Source organism: Anser anser (genome assembly GCF_964211835.1).
Source record: "Anser anser genome assembly, chromosome: 3".
Classification (NCBI taxonomy): domain Eukaryota; kingdom Metazoa; phylum Chordata; class Aves; order Anseriformes; family Anatidae; genus Anser; species Anser anser.
This window is the reverse complement of record NC_139722.1, coordinates 76,154,337-76,179,432: the sequence shown is the minus strand read 5'-3', so window position 1 is coordinate 76,179,432 and position 25,096 is coordinate 76,154,337. Positions and strand designations below refer to the sequence as shown.

The following is a 25,096-nucleotide window of genomic DNA, read 5'->3' as shown; positions in this document are numbered from 1 at the left end:
GTAGAAGCATTTGAAAAACAGCAAATTGTAAGGTAAAGCTAGGTTTTAAGAACAGTTTACAAGCTGAAATTTATATTCACAACTAAAGTAGCTAAGGCAAGTGCAACTTTATCCATGGTAGACAATACATAGGTCAGCCATCATTATGGTGCTAAAATTAGATGAGGATAAATTAGAGATACTTAGGTAGTTAGATAACCACATGCATACTGATTTCATTAAACAAGATGCCAAAGAACACATATCTGAATATTAAACGTTGCAAAGTTTCACAGAAGTACACGAGCTGCTGAAACACTCAAAGGTTATTTATTTAGCCAGTTCTGTTCAGATGCAAAGCTACAATTCTTTGCTCACTAAACAAGTCTAGCTTGCTAGAGAGCTTTGATTTCTCTTCCTCCACTCTTAAAAGTGAGAGGTAAAACTCAGATGGTCCAGGCTATACAGGTGGCCCCTGAGGTCACTTGTATTCATCGTGAGACCTTCATATTTAGGAGATTATCCATAAGGTCTGGTCATTATCTCAGCAAAAATAATACCTTGAAGCACCTGAGCAAATCCAAACAGCTTTTTACCTTTCCAATGGTTGGCACAGAATATTCTTCCAACAGGAAGGAACTAAAGCATGAGCTTCTCATTGCACTAATAGCACTTTCTTCTTTTCAAGCCAAAATTTAATTATCAGAAAAGGTCTTCAAGACAATATGAATCCATAGCTAAATGCTACATTTTCTCTTGGGCAGACTAATAATTCTCTTGTATGTTCGTATCTGTGGCTGAGTGGTTCCACAATATCTCTTATTTTAATGACAAACTATTATGGTATTGCAGTTCAATATGGATGACATATTGAGTATTGATGTAAATCAGGTAGGGTGTTCAAACTATCATAAAAATACTACTTAAATAAAATAAAAAATAAAACTGGATATAACACTGACCATAAATATGTATGAATATATGTAAATATGAAATCAAATAAGATGTTAAAAACTGGCTGCATTTTCCTTGCTGTGTATGTGGCTGACACTGAAAATGCTAAATTACCTGTATAGGATTACCTGATTAAGTTCCTACTTTTTTCCCTCAATTTCAAGTCCTGTTTGTAGAGTCCTCAGACAAATCATTAAATTTAAAATCTTTTGAGGAATTCTAAGCACAATTTTCCTTTATTGTGCCTTAGAGCTACTAGGAAAATTCAAAGAAAGTTTGTGCTTATGTAAAACGGGTCCAAGACCTAAGAACATTGACACTGATCTCATAGCAAATTCACTTGTTTGTGGTTGAACTGTGGATTTAAGGGTCCTTCTGTACTTGACAGGAATTCTTGCTTATTGTCTCTGCAGCTAACCTAAGCGTTTTACAACCATTTGGTTGCAAGATGTTGTGATCCTATGACCTTACCTTATTTTAAAACTCACTTTCAAGGCTAATATAGACAGGACCTAATTGTACTTTCACCACAGAGATACATTACTGCCTGAAGACTACTTAAGAAAGTTAATCAAAGACTGAAATTAGGACAGCTTTGGTCTGTCACAGTCTGAGGATCTGTGAGATAGAGCAATACCTGCGATGCATAAAGGTGGAAAAATATTTCAATTAATGCTAAATAAAGCATGAGATCCTAATGATTTAGAAAGATAAAAATAGCTTTGTAAAGATGGATGCAAAGAAATAATATGTAAAGAGGCAGCACAAATACTAAGAATCCCCCTACAGGACAACATTTTGTTGTAGCTCAGGGGCTGAAATACTCAGGGTGTAGCGATTCTTTTTTTAGGTCCCTTTTTTGCTCCAGAGAATATGCATTTCCTTGTGCTCCTGGGAATCCTGGCCTGGCAGACCTGTCTGGTTTGGGTTGTTTCAACTGTTAGTAGCACTGTTTCCCTTTGCACAACATTGAGTCTTTTCCGATAGGACTGGGTCTTGGTACTCCCATCCATCTGCTGAATGTCCAGGACACTAAATATTAATTGCCTCTTTCCTGCTTCTCAGAGAATTTTTAGTTGTTTTATGAAAGGTTCAGCAACTTTTTCAAGAAGACCAAGGTGTTCCTCCACTCAAATAATAACAATTAAGAACACTTGGCTGTGGAGAGTAGGAAGTGTGGGTTAAAGTATCTCCAGGGCAAAGAGTTGACAGCAGATCTGCAGTTGTGAAAAGGAAAGGTAATTTCTGCAATGCACCTCTTTTTCTAGAATACACATTCATAGAATGAGGTATGAGTTAAAAAAAAAAAAAAAAAAAGGGTAGGAGTAAGCACTGTAGATACAGTAATAGGTATGTGTCAGCCAATCTGGAGACTCATTATTCCATAATTATTTTATTATACATTATCTTTTCTGTCCTCCTGTTTCTTTTTTATTACTGTTATTATTTTTTAATCTTATAAGGGATATCACTTTGCATTGCAAATAAGTTAGAACCCAGTTCCCCTTCACTGAGCCTGACGCCCCCAGGAAATTTGAAAATGCTTTTTTTTTCTTTTTTTTTTTTTTTTGAAGGATGGAAGAGACTGAACACATCTCTTATTGAAACATTTCATAGGTTCTGTTGGCTTGGGAACGTGAACTTGTTACAGGAGGTACCAGACAGCCCACACACGGCAGCCACCTGGGAATCAGAAGGTGAAAGCAGGTTCATCTGGTGTCCCTTGAAAATGCCACGTCAATGTGGCATTGGCTTGAGGAGGTGGAAAGTAGGAGCTCACTCAGGTCAAAAGCTGGGTCAAAGGGGTGAGTGCAACCTGCTGCTGGAGAAAGCCAAGGGGACAGGCCCTGCAGAGAACTTGGACTTTCTGTGGTGAGGAGCACAGGGCTCCTGACAGTGTTATGAAGGCCCTGAAGTCTTTACCAGTGACATTCTTATGGATGGTCCAGGTTAGCTGAAAAGAACCATAGAAATCATAGAATCATTAAGGTTGGAAAAGACTTCCAAGATTGTCCAGTCCAACTGTCCCCCTACCACCACTGTCAGCCACTAAACCATGTCCCTAAGCACCAGGCCCAACCTTTCCTTGAATGCCCCCAGGGATGGTGATGCCATCACCTCCCTGGGCAACCCATTTCAGTGCCTGACTGCTCTTTCTGAGAAGAAATTTCTCTTGGTTTCCCACCTGAATGGCTGGACCTGTAGGGTTAATTCCCAACTGTAGCCTCAAAAATCAGCTGAAGGCAACCATTTTGTTAATTAGATGTTAATTTAATTAGGGAGTTAAACCCTGAAGACACAAGTGAGTGTAATGAAACTCATGTGGGGATATGCTACACCTGTGAGAGAATGAACATGGGTGTGGGTTCGTTAAATTAAGTTGGCGAATGAGGGAGGGATTATGCCTTGTGTTGTTTTACCGTTTATGGAAGATAGTTGGAAACACTGTGAGTGACTTTTACCAACTGTCCAAGGTCTGAATGAAATTGCAATCCAGCTAAACTCAAACCTTTTGTTCTTATTCTTTCTGCAGTTACCTTGGTTTTATATGAGCTTGCTAAGCCTTGAAAAGCAAATTGCAGGTCTAGTGGGTAAGAGCATCTCAGTGCCTGCAATATACTCCATGTGTCTGAGTGGTTCTAATGAGGACAAGAGAGCTTTGTTTTGAAATCCAGAAGCATAACTGCTCTTGCATAATTCTGTTCTTTGCGAAAAAAATCGTCACTCATTTGCACAGTCAAAGCTAAGACCTTTGGTTTGGCTTTGATTGCTGTCACCCTCCATTCCTTGGTTGAGTACTGCTATAGATGTGCTACTGTCTTAAATCCTCACCAGTCTAATGTTTGTCTCATTTTGTTAAGCCTTTGGCCAGATGATGGTCAGGTCCACTTGATCTCCTGTGCATAATCCATTGACATTTTTTTGAAGACTGCCTTAAAAATTACTTATGATAATAAGTTATTCTATTCTTGCAGAACAACCTTGTCTCTTTTCCAATACAAGTAAGTTTTTATTGATTGGTATTCATACAGTAACTTGGCAGGCTTTTGCTTTTCATGCCTTAGTTCACAAATTACACTTTTTTTTTTTTTGAGAAATACAAAAACAAGCTAGTGATATAATGCTTCTCGAAGAACAGCATAGAAATCATAATTTAGAAGGGGAAAATAAACGTAAATCAAATATAAAATTCTACTGTAGACTTAATTTTATTTAGAATCAAGAAAACAGACAAAATTGGAACAAGTTTGTGAATTCTACCAGAGCTTCTCAACATCTTCAGGCAGCAAGATAACAAATTACAAAGGAAAACATAAGAAATCAATAACTCAGATCGTTTTGCTAGATATGATTTTTTTCTATTACATCTTCTTTCTTCCAATAACTACTGTTAGCAATAGGACTAACATCACTATAAGTCACTGTTACTAAAATTTTATGCTCCAGGACCCATGGCTGACCAACAGCAAGTGGCTCCACAAGAAGTAAAGTGCTGCTGATACAGCAAAGAAGCAACCACTCCAGCCATCTCACAAAACTTTTATCCTGGAAAACTCCAGCCCAGAAACACCTGGAAAGCACTCTTGGTACTAAAGACTTAATCCTTTGTCTTTCCCACTGGAACCTAGAATCAGGTGGAGGCCTGATGGTGGGTGGTCTTCACCCAGGTGGCCCTCACTATGCTAACAAGGAGCTGTATATTAGTGCAGGCTGAGTGCTCCTCTGACTGGGTCTTCTTTTGTAGTTTATGATGTTGCTGCGTGTGGAGGTAGTGCTTCATATGGGGGGCAGTAACCTTTTCTGTGAGGTGCGTACGGAAGCGTGCTAGCACTATGGGCTTTTGGAGACTTTGTACTACTGAGCTGTGACATGTGAAGGTGAGAAGCTGGCTTTGAGCAGCCCTATTTCCTTATTGTTTCTGAGGTATGGGGAGAAGGGCACTGAGTGGGAGGAAGGTATGTTCTACCAACCTGGTTTATTAATCTTAAAAATCTAGCTGGATGTTAGAAAGCACCAGCCCTGCCCAAGTAGGCTTGCTGCTTCTGTCTGGGTTATCCTGCTGCTGTGGTTTGGGGAGGGAGTCTGGCTTGTGTGGCATGACTAGCTCCCCCACGGGAACCTCACCTTAACCTTGTGTACAGCTGTCCTGCTAGTTCCAGTTTAGACATATAACTCTTCTGGGTTACTTTGCTGTGAGAAGCGCATGTTTGGCTTGTAGTATCTATTGCAGAAATAGTCAGCTATATTGCAGCAGATATGTGTCTCTACTAGTGGGCAGCACAGGCAACAAATGGCTTTTTCCCTTAAGTGGCATGGTTTTAACCTGCCCATTGAGCTGTTTCTTTAGCCTTTTCTCTTTTTCTCTGAAAACTGAAATATGAATGATGTGGAGGAGATGCACAGCTGTGCTACACAGTCTGGCTTTTCCACTTGCTCTCGCAGCGTGATAGGATCTAGCTCTGGGCTATAGCTTGCTGTCCGTAGCGTCTCCTCTGTGTGAACAGCAGCAGTAGTGATGAGGGGGGAAATCTTCCTGGAATTGTGCGGTTAGTAGATGCAGGCTGGACTACAGGCTAAAAAACCTTCACTTATCATCTGTAAAGTACTTCATTTCTGGAGCTCAGGTATTGAAGGCTGTACCTTAGTGATCTTACAGTTGTCTGGAAAAATAACTGCGGTATTCAGTAGGACAAACAATCAAAATATACAGCATGACACACTTTAAAGGAAAAAAAAAGGCAAAAACAAACTATTACTGTGTTTTGCATGTTTAAACTTCAAAACACTTAAGAAATTCACTCAAAAATAGCTGTTCTGAGTAGTTTTTTCCCCTACCAGAATCAGATCCTTAGCACCTGCAGTGTTTAGGAGAATTGGTAGAAGCTATATTCAGCACTGCAAGGGAGGGGATAATTCTATTAGCTACGTTTTCATTTTCAGGCTAAGGTTCTCTTCAAAAAGACGGAAGCATGAATTGGTTGAAGGCACTGAAATCATATATATATATTGTTAGAAATCCTTGATTTCCTATTTATTTCCTCTTCATGCTTTTTTCATTCTTTGTTTCTGTTTGAGAGGTAGTAGTCCCCTTCAGAGCTAAGGACACGTGATGCAGCAAAGCTTCTGTAATACTGGTTGGTTGGTGCTGTTTACTTTGAACAGACTATTAGTTCCCTGCCTGTAGATTAGATCCCTCGAAGGGGAATCTGTACAGCCTCAGCCAGCCACAATGACTCCCATCAGTGCTGCGTTTACTCTTCTTCTGTGTGGGTGAGCTCACGATTTACTGCCTGAGAGCTGAGCGGTGTGAGCAGGTCTTGAAGTAACTTGAGGGAGTGGTGTCCTGAGCCCTGCCCTGACACGAGGCCTCCACACAAATATTCAGAATGGTTGTTTTTCTTTTGCTACTTTGCTGCTCCTGCAAATATCTCTGCAGCTGCATGAGAAGCTCATGCTTCTGTTAAATGCAGAGGGAGTTTGTTTTATCTGCCTGGACAAGCACACTGAAGGAGAAGTGGGCAACTGGTGAACATAGCATGCTCTATTTAAACGTTGCTTAGCATCATGTATAATGCCCTTTGCCTGATGCTTTGCTGCTTTCCCTGATGTTGAAATTGAATTTGTTTTGGAAGTGCTTTAATTTATGATTATTATTTTATCTTGATGCTGTTTAAGTGGAGTGCATCTCTTTTGCAGTCTTTTAGAAGACTCTAAATGCAAGTGTGCCCCGAGCTGGGACTCTTGTCCTCATTCAACTAAAATATCTGTGTCAGAGTTACTGGGGAAATTACTTTGTGGATTTCTATGGCTTGTGTGTAATCTTCTGTGTCACATAAACATTACCTTTGTTGGCTTTTATTTTTGAGAAGTACTGCTTGCAAGTCTCTAGATATTTCTCTACATATATGCCCGGGCAATTTTTTTTTTCTCTGCTATCTCATTGCTATCACAATGTCTCCTGGGCTACTTACCCAATTTTCTTTCTGTAATGCAATGTTTTAGATGTCAACTCCAGGTGGTTTTTTGGGAGGCGGTTGGTGCTGAATATTTTTTTGGGGTGGGGAATTCTGGAAGTTTACATGGAAAATCCCAGTTCCTGAGCATTCTGCCATGAGAAAAATGCCAGGGCTGTCCTACAGTCCCCTTCCAAAAGGGGCCATGTGCTGCCAGCTGGATGGAGCCCTTTCAATCAGCCGAGGTGTCACTGCTGTGATAGTGACTGTATGTGCCCCTCAAGTCTCTGCCCAATTGCACTTTGAGCTGCTCCTTGAGGAATTATGCAACCTATTTGGGTGAAAATGGTCTGTTCTGTGCTTGTGACCTGAAAACATCAAGTAACAAAACCTACTGTAGGCTCTTAAAGAAGGAAAACTTTCTCTACTGCCAATACAGCCACCTGTTTAACTGGTGTTTTTTCAGTGTAACGAGAAGTACTGCTTCAATGGGGAACATCCCAGAAGCCTGCATGGGGGCTTGCTGTGTAAGAGATCACTTGACTGAAAGCTTCCGAAAGTCAGCATCTCTGCTGCAGGAGTCCCTTAATCTCATATTAGGCACAGGAGGCGGCAGATAAGACTGTCCTGTGCTTGGCAGCTCAGCTCTACCAGTGGCTTGTTTTTCTCTCAGCAAGGAGGCTAACAAGAGCTGGGTGTTGGGTAAACTGGCAGCAAATCAGCCCTGGCTTTCCTGCCCTGTGGGCCCACCAGTGCAAGTGTGATGCAGATATCCTAACTGACCTTGGAGAAAACAGTCACCACCTGGCTTAGTGTAAGTGGCACTCAAGTAGAGTGGGCAGCTGAGGCTGACCTTGGCTTGGCAGATCCTTTGTGATGCTGCTTTGTGCTGTTCTGGTTTCTGTGTTGGCTCTCAAGCCCGGAAGCACCCAGACTGAGGCCAGTCCTTGCGCTGTACCTAACCTAAGGCAGTGGTGCTGCACAGGATCTTGGTCAGTAACACCAATCTGTCACACCCTTTAAACTGAAGGAGCCCAATTACCACTGTTACTCTCTAAGCATTGCTTTTCCTGTTCAGTCTAGGCCTCCTGATCAAGTACAGGTGGTCAAGCCAGAGCACTGCAAAGGTCGGTGATTAAGTAGACCTTGTAGGTGTTTAGCATTTCATATTTCAGGAGACACAATGGACAAGACTCTTATTTCACAAATGATTAGCTGTGAGCTTTGCAGGGAACAGATGCATACCGCTTTGATGTTGAAAGCCTTATTTTACCTGCCTTCAGTTCACTTTGGGTTTCTCAGCAATGATCAGGTGTGTAATTCAGAATTAAATAGGTAACTACTTTATCAGCATGAGGGACACCCCTTATGTTGGAGTAAGCAATGTTTTCCCCTGTGCCTTGCTCACTTAGCAGTGTGTAATTGTTATGTGCTCCTCTGCGTGCTCCACACAAGTGATGGTGAACATTCAAGTGCTGAACCTGAAGCAGTTAATGTTGAAGCACTGAATCAAGACAGCTTCTGCTGAGGAACTGTAGTCATCTTGCTTTAGTAATGAGCTCAAAGCATTTCTACATCTGCTCCCAGGGAAAAAAATAGTAGTGTGGGAGATCTTGTTTGTTTGCCTGCTTTCAATCAGGAAGAGTCATTTTGATGACTCTGGTATAAAAACAAAAAGGCATAGGCAACTGACACTCTCATCCACCATAGTGATGCATGGTTCCTGTGTAGTTTTTAGACTGTCCTACTTTTACCAGCTTACTTCTGGCATTTGACATCTATCCATCCACCCACCGATGGACTTCACCCCACTAATACAGGCCCAACTGGATATGAACAGAGGTGAATTGCATAGACTATAGGAAACTGGTCACACACAACAAGTTTCATCCATTTGCCTTCCGTAATGTACAGACAGATAATACAGGATTATGGTCTTCCTTTCTACACCCCTGCCAGAGGGTTGTATTTTATGGTAAGCTAGAGAGGCTGTTGATGGACCCACAAATGATGGGTGCACACTGGGCTGTGCTGGTCTACTGTGATGTGCTCAGACATCTCCACTTGCTGTTGTGGTTCTGCTCTTGCGTGGTCTTTGTATGCATTGCTTTAGGCAACTGTGCAGTGACTGCAGTGTGACTGAACCTTTACTGATGGGTCTCCATCAGATGATGTTCTGATGAACTTCTGTGTTCTGTTTCTCCAGTTCATGTCAGTTTTTTTGCTGTTGACTGCTGTATTTCTAAGTGTTCAAGTGTATCTTAGTCTTCCTGTGCTGCTCTCAAATCTGTGCCTGTATTTTGGAGAGGGCAATACATGTGCATAACATATAGGTAAAAATATTCTGCAGAGTAAGTTGGCTTCTTACTTGAAATCTCTGTGTATGTGCCACAGGGCAGAATTTTTCCTGACTTGGGGGATTCATCCTTTTTGGCTGCCGTATGTGGCAGGAGTCATTGGAAAGGACCAAATAAAATCTTCTTTTCATTCCTCAGGAATCTTAAGTGATCTGCAGGAGATATTGCTAATGCTCTGCTCCTGTGTGGCTTCCTTCTAAATGCTAGGTATCCTTTGGGGAAACTTCACACATTTCAGTGTGCAGTCTGTTTGCTTGAGCGATTACAGTAATTATCAATGTTTGGGCATCTCAAAGTTGAGCGTTCAAGACTATCTGGGAGCCTTTAGGCAGCCAAAATGACATGAGACAGGAGGTGCACCTAAATGTGGCTGGATGTTCTCTAGTGAAGTAGCTGAAGTGGACAAGGGAAGGGGCTGTTTTTTTTTATTTGCCCCTAGCAATCTGACATGGGTTTTTGTTGCTGTTGTTATTGCTGTGTTATTCACCCCCCCCCCCCCCCGCCAAAAAAAAAAAAAATGGTCCAGTGATATTGACACTTGGGAGAGCTGACTTCTTCTCAGTGCTAGCACTCACAGTAACCCTTCCTCTAAGTAAATGTTCCCTGTGGCTGTTGTACACCTGGGAGGTGCTGAATGTGGAGCTGAAGCTTTGCTGGCACGGCACTGAACGGACTGGGTGAGTGTCAACTTTGCTGCAGAAAGCTGTGTGCAGCAAAGGAGGCTTGGCTTGGCCGGAGGGCTGACAGAAAACATTTTGAAAAGTTGGGCAGATGCTGCTGGTGTCAGTGTGGCCTGCCTAACAATAGGTGATGTTCATGCTGTGGCAAGCAGGAATGGATATTTAAATGTGGAGCAGGACTTGGGAACGCCTTTGAAGCAGGGAGGATTTCCGTTGGTTTCACTAGTCCGTTCCAGCCTTGCTCTGTGTTCAGATGATGCTTTCAGCCAGGCTGTCTAGTTCACGTTTTGAGTGAAAATGAGTTGTGCATGTGTGTGGTTTCAAGAGCCTAGAAAGATGTTAAGCTACCAACAGAAAGTAACACTTGTCTGCACCTCTTCCCTTCCGTGTTTCAAATGGGAAATAGTACTTTTCATCTTCAGAAAGCAGTGGAGGTATAAATTATTAGTGTCAAGTGTTTTGATACAATTTATAGATAACACTGCAGAAATTTTCTTACGCACTTGTGCATCTCCTGCCCGTGTAGGAGTTACCATAACACCACAGGATATCGATGTATCTAATCCCCCCACTCTGCATCTGGCAGCAGCCATTAGCTAGTACTCAGGAGACAGGTAAAAATAGATTAAAAACCACCATGTAAGTAGTCCAGTGCTCTCTTACACAGGAGATAAAAATGCTTTTATACTCTTCAAACAAGCTAAGTAATCTTCGTGCAATTCTTGACCTAGTTAGCATATCTGCAGTTATTACTTCTGCTACTGAACTGTGACTGTGGTTAACTAACCTCTCTGGGGTGTGCGTGTGTGTGGAGGTTAAAATAAAATAATAATAAAAAATAACTATTTCTAGCCATGACTCCTTGCTCTGACCAGAATTATTGTGTGTCCTTGGAGACAAATTGCTTTGGACTTTCATCTCCTCCCTTTCATATCTTTTGCCTCTGCAATATTCCACCTATGCCATCCCCTCCTTCTACTTGTTTATCCCAACCCATATGTGATATTTTTGGAAGAGGACTGTTCCTGATTTTGTAAAATTCAGTCCCTTTTTTGACCCAATATCTTTGTAAGTAGACTCCAGGGACCTGGGTAGGGAAGCATGATTTTTTTTGTCTGTTACTCTGTTCACCCAAAAGAACATCGGTCCTGGCTGTCCATTAGATGTTACTGTAAATGTTACTGATTGCTTTGTAGTGACGCAATTATTTCTAGTGCTACACGATTAACCTCTGTTTCAGATTCTTAAGTAGATCAAATATACCTATTTCTATTATGAACTTAATTTGCCAAATATTTAGGAATTTGAGGCTGTGAACATGCAAAGATGCTTTTTTTCCTTATGAATAAAGATCCTAGCACAATACTTACATCATTAAGAAGAAAAATGGTATCCTTGTTAGTGAAGGAGGCTCTGTTCTTGCAAAACTTCTAGTAAAAAATATGCCATAGACTTCAGTGGGGTTACTGTGGTTCGTAAAGGCAGCAAAAGAGAAAGAAATGAGTGAAAATTGCATTATCTGAATTTCTTAACTGAAGACAGATTTCTTTTATTTTCATGTGTGTTAAGGGGTGGAATATGAAATACATATTTTGGTTAGTTTAATAAACTTGAATACTTGATTTAGGTCCAATTCAACTTCCAGTGCTGAAAGAGTGCAGTGAGACTACTCCAGGATACAAGCATCACACTTGAAACAAAAACATATATGCTAAAGGAATAGCAAGACTTCATTTGGTCTTCCCTTTGTTTTTACCTCATGCATGTTCAGGCTGTCCAAACAAACATGAAAATATTTTTTTTAAAAAAAGCTTACTCCAAGGTTTAGTAATAGATATTTAAGGAAACATTGGTGTCTTGAGATATGCAATTTAATCTGTTAGAAAAGACTTTTTAAAATATTAGATGTGCTTGCACCTGTTGTGTAACTTGAATGCAGGTGTCAGCGATCCCCAGCTTGTTTCCTTGATTGGCTTCCCCTAAGACTATCTGGGCATGTCCAATTTCAGCTGTTCCATGTTGGCTGTGGACATTTTACTGTCGCTCTCAGCCTGTGGCACCTGAGCTTTGTGTCCCAAAGACTAAAATCTAATCTTGTTAGAGCTAAACATAAAGCTTTTAAAAACAAAGCTGTGGTCCAGAGGAGGGCTGTGAGGATGATCAGAGGGCTGGAGCACCTCTCCTATGAAGACAGGCTGAGGGAACTGGGGTTATTTGGCCTGGAGAAGAGTGGCCTTCCAGTACCTGTAGGAATCCCACAAGAAAGCTGGAGAGGGACTGTTTATCAGGTCCTGTAGTGATAGGACAAGGAGTTAAGAGTTAAGCTGAAAGAAGGTAAACTTAGGTTAGATATAAGGAAGAAATTCTTGACTGTGAGGGTGGTGAGGCACAGAAGAAATTGCCTAGAGATGTGGATGCCCAGTCTCTGGAAGGAATCCATGTTCAAGGCCAGGCTGGATGGGGCTTTGAGCAACCAGGTCTGGTGGGAGGTGTCCCTGCCCATGGCAGGGGGTTGGAACTGGGTGGTCTCTAAGGTCCCTTCCAATCCAAACCATTCTGTGATTCCATAAAAATCAAGATGATGTGATATCATGTACAACCTCTGTATGTCTTTGGGAATGTGTCCATTTGATCAACGAAGGCCTCTGGGTTTGTGCTCTGAATCCATTTTTCACTTGATTTTTGGCTCTGATCTCACAGGTTGGGCACCAGGAGGCAGTTCAGGGGCACCTGTGCATCAGGTTCCAGGTAGTAAATGCGTCCCCCTCTGACCCATGCTGCTGGAAGAGAAGCATGGGCAAAGCATGAGAGACGGGCTGTGCAGCAGCCAGGTACTGCAGCTTCTGATTTCAGGTATGGGTCTGGGATGTGACTGACTGCACCCACACTTTTTTTTCTTTTTTTAGAAGTGGTAATGTAGGTATCTAATTGCTCAATCTGTAAAGCAGATTAAGCTGCATAATTGGTGTTACAAATTGTTAGTTCAAAGTTGGTAGATGCTGGGAAAAGTGTTCGTATTTCACTGGAGAATTAAGACTGAGTTCTTGCAGTTCTGGAGGATCCGAATACACAGCTCTCTTCTTGGCCCTGTTTGATGTGCCTCTTCTGTTACTGCGGTCAGTGAGGTGTTGATTCTCCTGTAACCCTGTATGGTATTTTGGGTTCAGCAGCTTACTGTTGAACAGCATCACAGGGAGCTGAAATGGCATCCAGGGAAGAACACTGCTTGACCCTTCCTCTGTGCAAATCGTAGCGAAGAGCACTGCTGCTATGGAAATAAACCGTGGCTTTTTGAGTGTGGAGCAGAAGAGAAACGCACTTTGCACAGTATTTGCTCTGAAACGGTTCTTTGAACAGTGCCTTATTTAGCAGCAGTGTGCCTTTCATAAGATGACAATTAAGTTGCCAGAAGAAGGTAACCTGCCCGTGTCACCCTGGATTTGGCCGAGCACCTGCAGGGACCGTGGTGCCTGCCGCTGGCGCGGTGTGTCATGGCAGTTGTAGTAAGCTTGCAATAGGCTGCGGGAGCTGGAGGAGGAGAGGAAGAGGCTTACTACAGGCAGCGTAGTAAGGGACAACAAGCACTTATCTCCTGGCTTACATGTTTTAATACCGGAACGTGGGGCCGGGTAAATTTCACGTGCCCCTCTGCCAGCAGCGCTCCCTGGCACTGAGCCGAGGGGTGGGCAGACCCCCCCGGGGCTGACCCTAAATTACCCCCCGCCCCTCGGAGGGGCCGCCCGGTGCTGGGGGGCTCGGCCCGGCCCGGCCCGGGGGCGGGGGCTCTGTGTCTCCATAGCAGCGCCGCAGCATCCTCGGCATCCTCAGCATCCCCGGCACCGGCGGGGAGCGGAGCGGAGCGCAGCGGGGCTCCCCCGGGCTCCCCGGGGCTGGGTGGGCTCCGAGCCTCCTTCCGAGCGTCCGGAGGGTCCCGGCGCCGCCTCGCACCGTCCCCATCCTCTCCTCCCGCTGCGCTCTCCTCCGGCTTTTTCTATTTTATTTTATTTTATTTTTCCCCCCTCCCGGCTCGCGGCAGGCATCGCCCAGCATGCCGATCGCCCACTTGCTGGAGCTATGGAAAGGCATCGAGGTGGAGCCCATGGAGACGGAGGTGAGCGGGGGGGCTGCGGGGACCCCCACCCTCCTTTCCGAGTATCTTGCAGCCCCTCCGCTCCCGGCTCGGAAACCTCTTTGGTGCCCCAAAGCCGGAGGGGACCAGGGGGCATCAGGGCAGCCCCGAGGTGCGGTGATGGGCACGGTGTGAGGGCAGCTGCCCGCCTGTGCTGGGGTGGGAAACAGGGGGGGGCTCGCTTCGTGGTGAAAGGGCAGCCTGTGTGGCCTCTGACTTGAGGCCGGGGTGAGTCTGGGGTCCTTGCGTCTGTTTTGGGTTCCGAGCATCCTCGCGTCTGGGTTGGCATCGGCACAACCTCGGGGGAAGTCAGACCCTCAGCCATCCACTCGAAGCACCAGGCTGTGCTTCCAGGGTCGTGCTGGAAGCATGTAATGGTGTGATAGCTGCCTGGCTGCTGTGATACACATGCTCACGATTTGTCTTGTAGTGGCTTCTCTACCTGTGCTTTAGGACTCTTACTTGTATCTAGGAAGGAAGGTATCATGGTTTTGTGCAGTAACAGGCACAGCTGGTTCCTCAGCTTTTCTGTTGCTCTTTTGTAGTGCAATAAAAGTGATGTGTTCTTAGTCAACTGCTTCTAGCACAGGGTACATGGCTGTATCAGGTGACGTAAATGGACCAGTAAAACTTGGGAGAGGTGTGTGTGTGTGTGTGTGTTTTGTCTTGTACCACTGAGTTTCATTTACTCTTGCAGACTTCCCAAGCTCTTTGGCCAGAGTTGTGAAATGGATTTTGGTAGGGGTGTTGGGAGGGAGAGGTGAATTAAACTTCCAGGCTACAGGGAAGGTACAGCACTTGTCTCAAAAGCTGAGTTGCTGAAATCTGCAGAAGGTTTTTGTATGAAGTGCTAGCTTAAATACCTGAGCAGTACAGTTGCAGCGATACTATAGTGTGTAATACCGGTGCAGCTTGTTGTGGAGTCCTTAGGTTCAGAGCTAGTTTGGGGGCTCAGAGAGATTTGCACTCTGTAGTTCACTCCCTTGAATGAGCACGGCCTCTTACTCCAGTTTGTGCTGTGCAAGAAGTCTGAGTGCTAACAGACAAGATTTGGGTAACGCATATTTTTCCTGATTCAAAGTAATCAGCTGGCACCTTGTTGAGCTATGTTCTCAATCAGGAGATGTATATAACTGTATTCGCTGTGAACAGTTTTCTGCTGGACATCAGAAATTGTGCTCTTCTTTCTCAAAACCAAGTCTGCCTCTCCATTAACCACAGTATTCAGAGTCCATGTGCTCATTTGCTTTCTTCCTTCCTCCTAAAACTAATCTTTATGTGTGTTCCTCCAGCATTTTTCTTTATGCCCTAGACAGAAAACACTGCAACCATTGCCCAGATTGCTTTATTTGCATCAGCCCCTGGGAAGAACACCCCTGGATCATAGGCTGAGCTCTCAGCTCTGCACTAAGGCCCAGTGACTGTTGCTTGAGACAACAGCTTTCCATTTTCACCTCCCTTGGTCAAGGACCATTTAGGTCCTTCTTCCAGTTAAAAGGAGGAAAGTATGTGGGTCTCCTTACCAAGAGTAACTGACCTTTTAGAAAACTAGTTAATCAGATGTTTTTTGTTTAGCGTTTCCTGCTTTCAGGAATACTGTAGTTATGAGCTATGTTGAGATAATCAGTCCTGATGAGATTTCAGCTATAAAAAGCTTACAGACATTAGGGAATTACAGGCGTAAACTTTTTGTGGCTTAGATAAGAACAACAGATAAAGCACCACTTAGTCTCTTGAATTTATTGGTATCTTTTAAGCACATTAAATAGATGCTAGAATTTATAACCCTCTTAAGTTATGCTGTGGATAGAATTCCTAAAGGGTCCTTTGCTCAAATCTAGTTAAGGTGCGTAGAAATTAATTTAATCTCTCATGGGCTATTGTCCATGAAGACCAGTCGTCTTTCCATCGGTGATGGCATTGACTCTTTACTGAGTTGGCTGCAGCTTAAACATTTGTGATTGAACCCCTTCTAGGGAGCTGTCATGGGCTCTGAGTCTGTGTGGGATAAAATGTTTTCATGACTGTCTGCAAGTTGTTCTTTTTCACGGAAGCTTTTCACAGTTGGTAGACAAGGAGGGAGACTGTTCCTCTCTCTTATACATATGGACCTGCTTCTCATCCCTCTCTTGATGCCAGAAAACCTTTTAAAACAGATGCATTTAAGAGTGCCTGTGCATGACTCAGGTGAATGACTTGCAGATATTAAAGACAACATTTATAGTAAATCAATTGTTTCATAAGGAGAAATGCGTTGACGGCATATTCTGTATTATGTTTTGCAAGGGAAGATTGGAACAAAGTCCTGTTTCTTTTACCTGTTGACTCAGGAGGTCATTAATTGTCTGAGAAGTAAGCAAGAACACTGTGATATTTGCTGGCTCTGGAATTTCTTTGTGCTTATTCAAAGCTATTGATCCCTCTCAAGCTGTATGGATTGGGTAGTGAGTTACAGCCTTGAAAATGTTTTCCCAAGGAAGAGGTGCATTCTCAAGTTCTAAGTAGTCTTTCTACTTGTTTCCTAAAGGGTTTGTCACTTAGACTTGAGCAGAGCATGAAGAGTTAAGTGTTAATATTCACATGGAATTTGAGTGTTTGGAAAATCTCTTCCAAGCATATATATTCTCTCTTCTCATTAGCAAGAAATACTGTTCTTGTTCTCCAGTTTAGCTTATTAATGAATAATCTAGTTTAATTCTTCATTCATTCTTGTGTATTTCTATGACAAAATCAGCTTTGATAATTCATCAGCAATTTTAGTGCCAGTGTTCTTCTATATGCTCTAAGTAAATATATATATCTTTTAAAGTTGCTAACACCTGAATAAGTCATGTGCAGACTCAGCAAATAGTACACAGTTTTATCATAGCTTACATATCTCTCTGAGAGAAAGCAGATCCTCTTGGATTCAAAGGTTGTCAGTGTTAAGCGTGAATAATTGAATGTGCCTGGTGTGGTGGTACAAATTTGGAGTGATTTAACAGACTAAATGTAAACTGACTACATTTTGCGCTAAATCTTGGCTTAGGGCTGTACCTATGCAATAACGCAACATTATATATGCAATAATGTATATTTAAAAGATGTTTTTCCTTTCTTTTTTTCTCTTCACTAGCCTGTGGTGGAAGATGCTGCCCTGGATGAAGAACCTGTAAAAGAGGTAAGTCTTTGTCTCCCAAATATTAGTAAATGATTATATCATCTTCTTGCCTTCATGGAAATAAAAGGTCTCTGTCTCTTATCCGCATGCTTCAAGCCCTGAAGATGCAAGAACCAACATGTTTTTGGTCATAGTCATCTAACTGGAGGCTAGAGAACTTTATTTTACAGATATTGTTTTTCTACAGGCTTTCCAATAAAGGGCACACAACTTCCCTAGATCTATATCTATCTTGCAGAGAAAATTGTGTAATGGCTTCAGGAAGAGTAACCATCGTCATAACACTGCTTCTGTATTGCGAATTGTACCTGCTTAATTAGCTCTAAATGCTATTAAACTTTGAATTCATTCCTGCTCATCTATTAGGCTGGCACTTCCTCCAGTGCAAGATTAAGTTAACCTTTTCATGAGTTTACTATTTGCATTATTGTAGCATTGTACTGTTGAGTTATTTCTCTACAAACAATTGCAGAAAAACAGTTCTTGCCTCAAAGATATTAAGTGCTGAATAGAATGTGATAAGAAGATACAAAGCAGGTGAGAACAAATCAAAGTTCAATATTATGATGAGCCAAGGGCGAAACTTGACTATAAAACTGGCTACTGCTTTTACACACTTTACAGGTGTCAGTAAAAGGTACTTCTGCTGGTCTGAGTAGAGTAAACAAAGGGTGCTTGAAAGATGGTTAGAAATTTCTTTATTTCAAAAAGTGAAGGAGACTGAAAATCTCTCCAGGGTTGAAGGGAGATTACAAATACATTTCCCTGAATTGCCACTTCTGAAAACACTAAGCTTCTGTTTCCTATCTTCCAGCAATCTTACCTTACTGCTTGGAATTTCACATTTTACCTTTGTGATGTTTGGGTTTTGGTAGAGGATAAGTTATTTTTGCTTTCTGCTATGCTAAGGGAAAAGTTTCAACCTGATTATGTTAGAAACTGGAATAAAGTCTCAGTTTTGAGCTCTGTGAAATAGATATAACTTCAAAGTGTAAATTTCTCCACTTTTTCCATTTTAAAAAGGACAAATTATTTTCAAAAAGCTTGGGGCTGAAACTAAGTGCAGGTAAGTGGCCTCATCCATCACATTATCTTTTTGGAATATTGCTGAGGATTAAAATTCTGGGTAGTGGGCTCTTGGGTTTTAGGAGGATTAGTTTTGCTTCATTTCCAAATGAATTTAAACCTAGTTAATTTTCATTAGGGATGCATCTTATGATTCTTAAGTTTTAACTTTGGTAGGAAAAAAAGTGCATAATGATTACTTAGAGAACACAGGACTGAGGTTTCATTTTTTTTTAATGTGCTTACTGCTCAAAGTGCTACAATTTGCTATTCGGTATCTGTAATTGTGTTTAGCTCTTGTATGTCTGCTCCCACTTCAGCAGTCGCTTGGTCTGTATTTCAGATGGGAGTGAGGTACTTATGCCTGACTGAAAAACCTGCTGTAATGACGCATTAGAAAACATGCACATGGTGACTACTAACAAATCCTTGGCAGTGAAATATGACTGAAATGTAGAATTGCCCTCGCTATTCACTGAACTTCACTCAGTGTGGTTTTGTTATATGGTTCTACAGAAAATATAATAAGGAACTGTTGTTTTTGTTTTCTTCTGCCCTTCCTCTGCTGCTGTCATGTTAGACAGCAGCAGTGTCACTTTGTGTCTGTGTCAGTGTCAGACTTTGGCTTAGTCTGTAACTGTTTTATTTCTATGAAGCTTGCATCTTACTGTAGTGCTCTTGAAGAGCACTGGCTGCAGCTGAGGTGACTCTCACTGATATCCTGACTGTGCCCAATCTCAAAGAGTTTTTCCGTAAAACATTGAAGTATGACTTAAGGGGTGAATTGAAATCATGTAATGCAATGGGTGACATTTGCTCAAAGGATGTTTGTCATGAGCTTGCTTTAGGCTATGTAAGCTTCTTACTGTTTCTCTTACCAAGTGTATGGTACAGACAGATGAGATGGTGGCAAATGAATTACAGAAAGAGCACTTCATATTCTTCTGAGGGCTGATCTTGCTGTTGGAGAAGTTCTTTAAGTGTCTTGGAGGGCACAGCTGATTAATGGGATTTTTGGAAACAAGTGTTTGAGGCACATCTCATTTCCAGAGCAGCATGTGACAGGGCTGCTCTAGAGTTGTGTATCTGGGCTACTTAGGGTTGATCTCATCAAGGTGTTTCCCTAGTAGGCCCTCCTAAAACCATGAACTGCTTGTCCTGTCACAAAGGCAAGCAAGTTGACTGGGGATTTCCTTGAGAAGGAATCTTTAACTTGTGGAGCAGTCTTTGTTTAGATTTGTGGGATCCAGTTTTTCCATAAAGTGATTCTTTGTGACAAACTGGTCAAAGAGAAATATTTATATATATAATAAGCTTGACCACATATTAGAGGCACAAATGCATACTTAAAGGCACTGTGCTTTGTGGTCTGGTCTAGGTCCAAGTTAGGCATTTATATTCTATCTAAATTCTTTCCTGAAGTTGCAGTTGGCAGCAATGTTCTTTGTCACATCCTTCTAAGACAGTGAGCATATGTGCAAGATAGCTCATAGCACTCTGAATTTGCTGCATTTGAAGCTAGCATTCCTTTGCTTCAACTTGTTTGACCCTTCCAAAGGGGTTTGCATGCTCTAGCTGAAGGCTTGTAGGGGAGTTTCAGGAAAGTAGAGGGGAGATGCAGGAGAAGTACTGATGGCCAACCAGAAACAGAACTGTGTAAAACCCCTAGATTTTGCCCTATGAAATCTGTAGGGCAAAACTGAAAATGTCAGGACCTGGATTTACTGTCATCTCCTGGGCTGAATTTCCAAAAACACACAACTTTCTGCTGACACTGTATACTGTCATGCAAGTGTGAACAATAAAATCGGAGCAAAGATGGGTGTCTAGTGCTGTCTCATGGAGAACATGCAGTGCAAGGCTCTCTGCTCCTGACCACAGGGGAGATGAATTTATTAAATCTTAATGAAGGACCAAACTCTAATGACACTGAAGTTTTTTTTAAGTTACACATAGAAGTGATGGCAGTATTTCTTAGCTGAAGAAACACGTGTTGTGATCATACTGAGGAAAGCATAAACCTCCCCATAGCAGTGAAAACTTGATGTTCATTGTTCTAGTGCTACTACCACGATGATGATGTCCATAGTGAAACAGCTGTGTGAAACAACCCCAGTTTTCTCAGTCCCCCCATTTTGTCAGATGCTCTCATTTCTCACCACTTTTGTGGTGGTCCGCCTTGGGCTTGCTCTAGTATCTCATGGACTGGAGAGCCCAGAAGTGGATAGAGCACTGAAGATGTCTCACTAGCCCTGAGTAGAAGAGAAGGATCATCCCCCACGACCTGCTGGCAATGTTTTTTATCCAATGCAATCCTGGTCTCCTGTTGACTTATGTTGTAAAAAAGGCTGCATTTATGGCTTATTTTCAACTTGTTCACCAGGACTGCTAGTCAGTGAATGACTTTAACTGTGAGTCCAGATTTTATGCTGCACGCTGATTTGAAACAGAGATCCATACAAGCCTTTCAGGGATCATGTGATTCTTTATCTAAATGTAGATACTGAGTGAGCTTAAATGCAGGTCCTCATCTGATTACTGAGAAAAGATGACCTTGCATACATCGTTACAAAATTACACTAGTGACATATTAAAGAGAGGCAACTTATGGGCACTGTTCTCCTTCTCATCTTTGTTTCCTTAAGAATATACTATGAAGGCAATGTACGTTGTTGAATTCTTGTGTTGAAGTGTTTTTTGGATCTCCATGACTTACTTTTTTATGAAGGATTTGATATGTAATAACTTTGATCTTAAATCACTTTTTTTTGATATTTTGGGGGATTCATCTGCAGTGTCTGTTTTTTAAAGCTAAACTGCAACTTGTTCTGGGATGAATATTGAACTCAGTTTATGCTCCATTTTGTATGGAGTTATGTAAAAAATCTTTGTGGAGGTGAAGGGTTATTCCACTATTGACTTTGTACTTTCTGCAGCTATTGTGAAGATGCTGATGACCTACGGTGAGTGACAACCTGTGTTAAAACACCCAGAGAATTCTTGATGGCTGAAGGCTGACACATCCTGTTTCTCAAAAACCTTGGTCTCAGAGAACCAAAAATGAATTCAGGGTCAATATCCATTGAGACGCTAATGAGGAAGTGTGATGGGTTCCTAGCTATGAAACAATGTAGCTGGTAATTACACAACGTTAGCTGGTAATTAAAATTGGTGTCAGAACTTTCCTTGCCTTAGATTGAGCACCAGCTCTAATCCTGCTGAAGTGTGACACGTGTGTGTGCTGGCCACGGTCATCTCAAGTGTTTAATGAATCAGCACTTTGTTGTGGGAGTGATCTCACCTCTCTTCTTGATGATACAAAAAGTGCTGCTGTAGTGGGATGGTGCAACTCACATAGTTCAGGGAAATTTTGTGTGTGAGGTCCTCCCCCACATTTTTTTTACTCCAAAGTGGACACCAAAACAATCTGAACTCTGATTCAAATAATCAGTCAGGCACTCAGTATGTAGCAATATTTGTATTCTAAAGATTTTAAAATTATTTTTGCAGACTGGACCGTAGTAGTTGTTAATGAGCAAATGTCATGCTGAATGGGGAAAAGAAATCCTAAAACTGTACGCAAGTTGTAAAAACACTCAAGTTAGGATGCTTGGTTTTGAACAAGGATTATTAGCTTTAAAAAAAAAAAAAATCTGTGGGAAAACTATTCCCTCATGAAAATGAACCTGTTCCATAATGGCAGCTACCTGCCCAAGTGTGTGTGTTAGCTGTGAGCAACTTGTGTCATCAGGAAAGATGAGTCCCTGGAGTCAAGGATAAACTTTCTGTGATGAGTATGGTACCTCCTAGAGAGCTGCGGTGCTTTCTTTGTTTCCACTTTAAAAAAAAAAAAACTACGATTTTACACACAGCTGTAGGGTGAAGAAGTCCATTATTCTTCATTAGAGTGAACTGAAAAAGTAAATTTTTTCTTTTCCTCTAATGTTCTTGCTGACTGCTGCTTGCTCTCATTAAAAACATGTTGAAATACCATTTCTTCCCCTGAATACTCTTCTTTACCTCCACTCCTAACCTGTATATTCTTTTAGCTATTTCCAAGGTTTGTGAATAATTTTCCCCAAAGAAAAAGTGATATGGCAAAGAATGAATGAAGCAAGACAAACACTGCTGATCTGGAAGAAAAAGTTGTCCTCTAACTACTTTATTTCAGAGATGCGATGAGGAAAGTCAGAAGGTAGCTCCACCAACTCTGACTAAAATATATTCTCAAAGGGATGTGTTAGACACAGAATCATCCTGTTGTCATTGTAGGTGTAAAAAAATAAGCTGCTGTTTCTAAGTACTTACATGGTTTAGGGTACAGTTTATTTGAGGACATGCCTAGTTTTCCCTCTTGACTGGAAGGGGAGCCATGGGTAATTAACTTGTCTGGCTGCATTTGATGAAATGATTCAAACCCAGAACTTGTGCAAGTTTAAAGGGCTTGTAGTCAGTACTTGCATGTGTATGTTACTCTTGGAATTTCACAAGAGTTATATCATGTTGGACGTTAGCGGAAAGTGAAATCTGTACTGTGTGGTTGCTCTGAACATGCTTTGGAAATTAAGGGAAAAAAGTGTTCTTTGAGCACCTGGATACTTAAAACAAGTAGATGTTTTATATCATTTGGCCAGTTATTTGTAACAGGTGTCAGGAAATTCACGTTGTATAAACACCTCTATGGAGGATGGAGGGTTATATCCACCCCAGAGAAGTGTGGAGCTGGAATATAAAGATTTGATGTCTGGGGTTGCAGGTGGGTGTTCTTACAGCATTGCCTGTGTGAAGTTAACTGCAAATTCTGAGGTATTCAAAACAGATTCAGTATCTGTACACAGTTTTTCATATCTAAGTTGCTTAAAGTAGGTAAAATAATCAAATGACCTCTTAGTAGTTACATGAAGTTAAAATCAGAAGTTTTATAAGTACTTCTATTCTGGATGTGTGGAAGGAGCTTAGTGAATTGCAGATTCTAACCCTGTTCAGATCTGTGTCATTTGGAGTGGGCTTGGATTTCCTGATGGTTATTTCACTATTATTGTTTCTGTTTTGTAGCTGATTTCTTCCCTTTTTAATTGCTGTTTGTGTGAAGTCAGTAATTAGCAGACTGATTACTGGGTTCTTTGAGTCTGGTGTAGGATTCTTTCTGTCACCAATCTGAAAAGAAAGAGGTGGGGGGTGGAAGCAGAGCATTCTGTGTGCTAATGAGCAGTTGCATGTTTGATGGATGATTAAAATACTCTACCTTTTTTATTGATGTCTTTTGTCACTTGTGGTGCCTTGAGGTTTAAACATGGCATTAAAGTATGCTTATTCATGTTTAAAAACCTGAATAGATAGCCTGGTCCTTTCGTATGCTGCAGCAATCATGGCTCTCACTTCTAGTGATCTGGAAGCGGGGGGAATCCTCAACATTTACCAAGCTAAAACTTTCTTCTTTTTATTCTTTAGTCTGTTTCTCAGTTCTCATCTGCAGTGAGGAGATAAACCTGAAATATTTAATAGTACCTCTTACACAAGAAAATAAAAATAACAATGAGTAATACATTACTGTTTAAAAAAAAAAAGACAATCTCATTTCCAGGAATGTGCCTTATTTAATGTGACTGGATTGCTTCCTGTTAAGCACTAATATGCTTTTTTAATGTATGTTGTCTCACATATTTCTTCTACAAAAAAAATCAAATTTTGAGAGACCACTTGTACAGGTATCTTACAGCAGCTTTTTAATATGATTTGCTGTATTTCTTTTAAAGGAGACTGAAGGTTGTGAATCATCTTTCCTACAACAGGTGCTGATACAAAGAAATTAAAAAGCAAAAGTAGTGCCTTGGTTAGGTCAGTGAGCCCTCTCTGGCGGTCACCTGAAAAGTGTTTCTGCCTTATATTGGAAGAGTGTACCTGTTAATTTCCCCATCCTGCAGGGTGTCTGAGGGCTGTGTTACAGCACAGGTAGTTAAAGGTGCGGAGTGCCCTGCTTGGTGTACTTCAGTTGTGGTCTTGAAATCTACCTTGAGCACCATGTCTAGCTGAATAGAGAGGTAATGCTAAGAGTGGTTTTATATCCTTTTAACTAAAAAGAATGTATTTGAAATGTCTGGTCTCTTCACCTCCTTTCAAATAATGCTGGAAAGCTCCTTAGAAGGAGAGCAATGGGAGAAGGAAGGCTACTTTGTTCCTAAAAACAAAGCTTAGCGCTTAGCACTCCTCATCCTCCCAGTGGCAGCATTGCTGGCTGCACTGGACGCAGCGGGCCTCCGCGGCCTGGTTTTTGTTCAGAGCCTGTCCTGCCACAGCCCTGCAGAGGAGTTGGCGGCAGAGGTAGGCTGAAGGAGTTTGAAGAGAAGCTTCCCTGGGGCATCTTCCTTGGTCTGGCCTGCTTGTCAACGTGCAGCTTGGTCTAAAAGTGGCCAATGTTCCTTGGCCCTGGGGGTGCCACCCCAGCAGGGCTAGGTGCCAGGTAAGCTGAGTTGCCCTGAGGTGGGTTTGGTGGTGCAAGAAGGAACTCTCCATCACAAATGACATTATTTTCTATGATTATTCTGTCCCTAACAATGGAAGATATCAAAGCTGAATACTTAAGCATGGTATGTGTAATGCTGTTAACTTCTAGGTGAAAGCTGAAAGAGTACCCATTTTCTTTAAATTTGGTAGGGTTGCTGCAGACTTGCGCTAGAGGCACAGAACACATCCTACATAGGGAATGGGGTATTTTGAGAGAGAGGAGGAGATAAGACTTTGCTCTGGAGATCTTATCAAATAGATAAGAAATGTCTAGTCTCTGGAATAAACTAAACTCTTCTGAGTGGGCTGTGATG

At 41.9% G+C, this 25,096-nt stretch overlaps 1 protein-coding gene across 6 annotated transcripts in view; it reads left to right on the top strand.

Annotated features, from left to right (window-relative positions):
- The first annotated feature begins 4,576 nt into the window (after nt 1-4,576).
- Nucleotides 4,577-25,096, top strand: part of RPS6KA2 (ribosomal protein S6 kinase A2) — a 308,943-nt gene continuing 288,423 nt past the window's right edge. For 3 of the 6 annotated variants that reach the window (XM_083828099.1, XM_083828097.1, XM_083828096.1), the window contains exons 1-2: nt 4,654-4,811; nt 17,169-17,213. Coding sequence is in view for 2 of the 6 variants with exons in the window: in XM_083828091.1 (XP_083684217.1) it covers nt 13,973-14,035; nt 17,169-17,213 (108 nt within the window). In the remaining 4 variants the exon portion in view is untranslated. Of the gene's footprint in view, nt 4,812-13,421; nt 14,036-17,168; nt 17,214-24,701; nt 24,739-25,096 lie in introns of those variants that run through there. The other 3 variants (XM_083828095.1, XM_083828091.1, XM_083828094.1) reach the window with 3 other exon arrangements.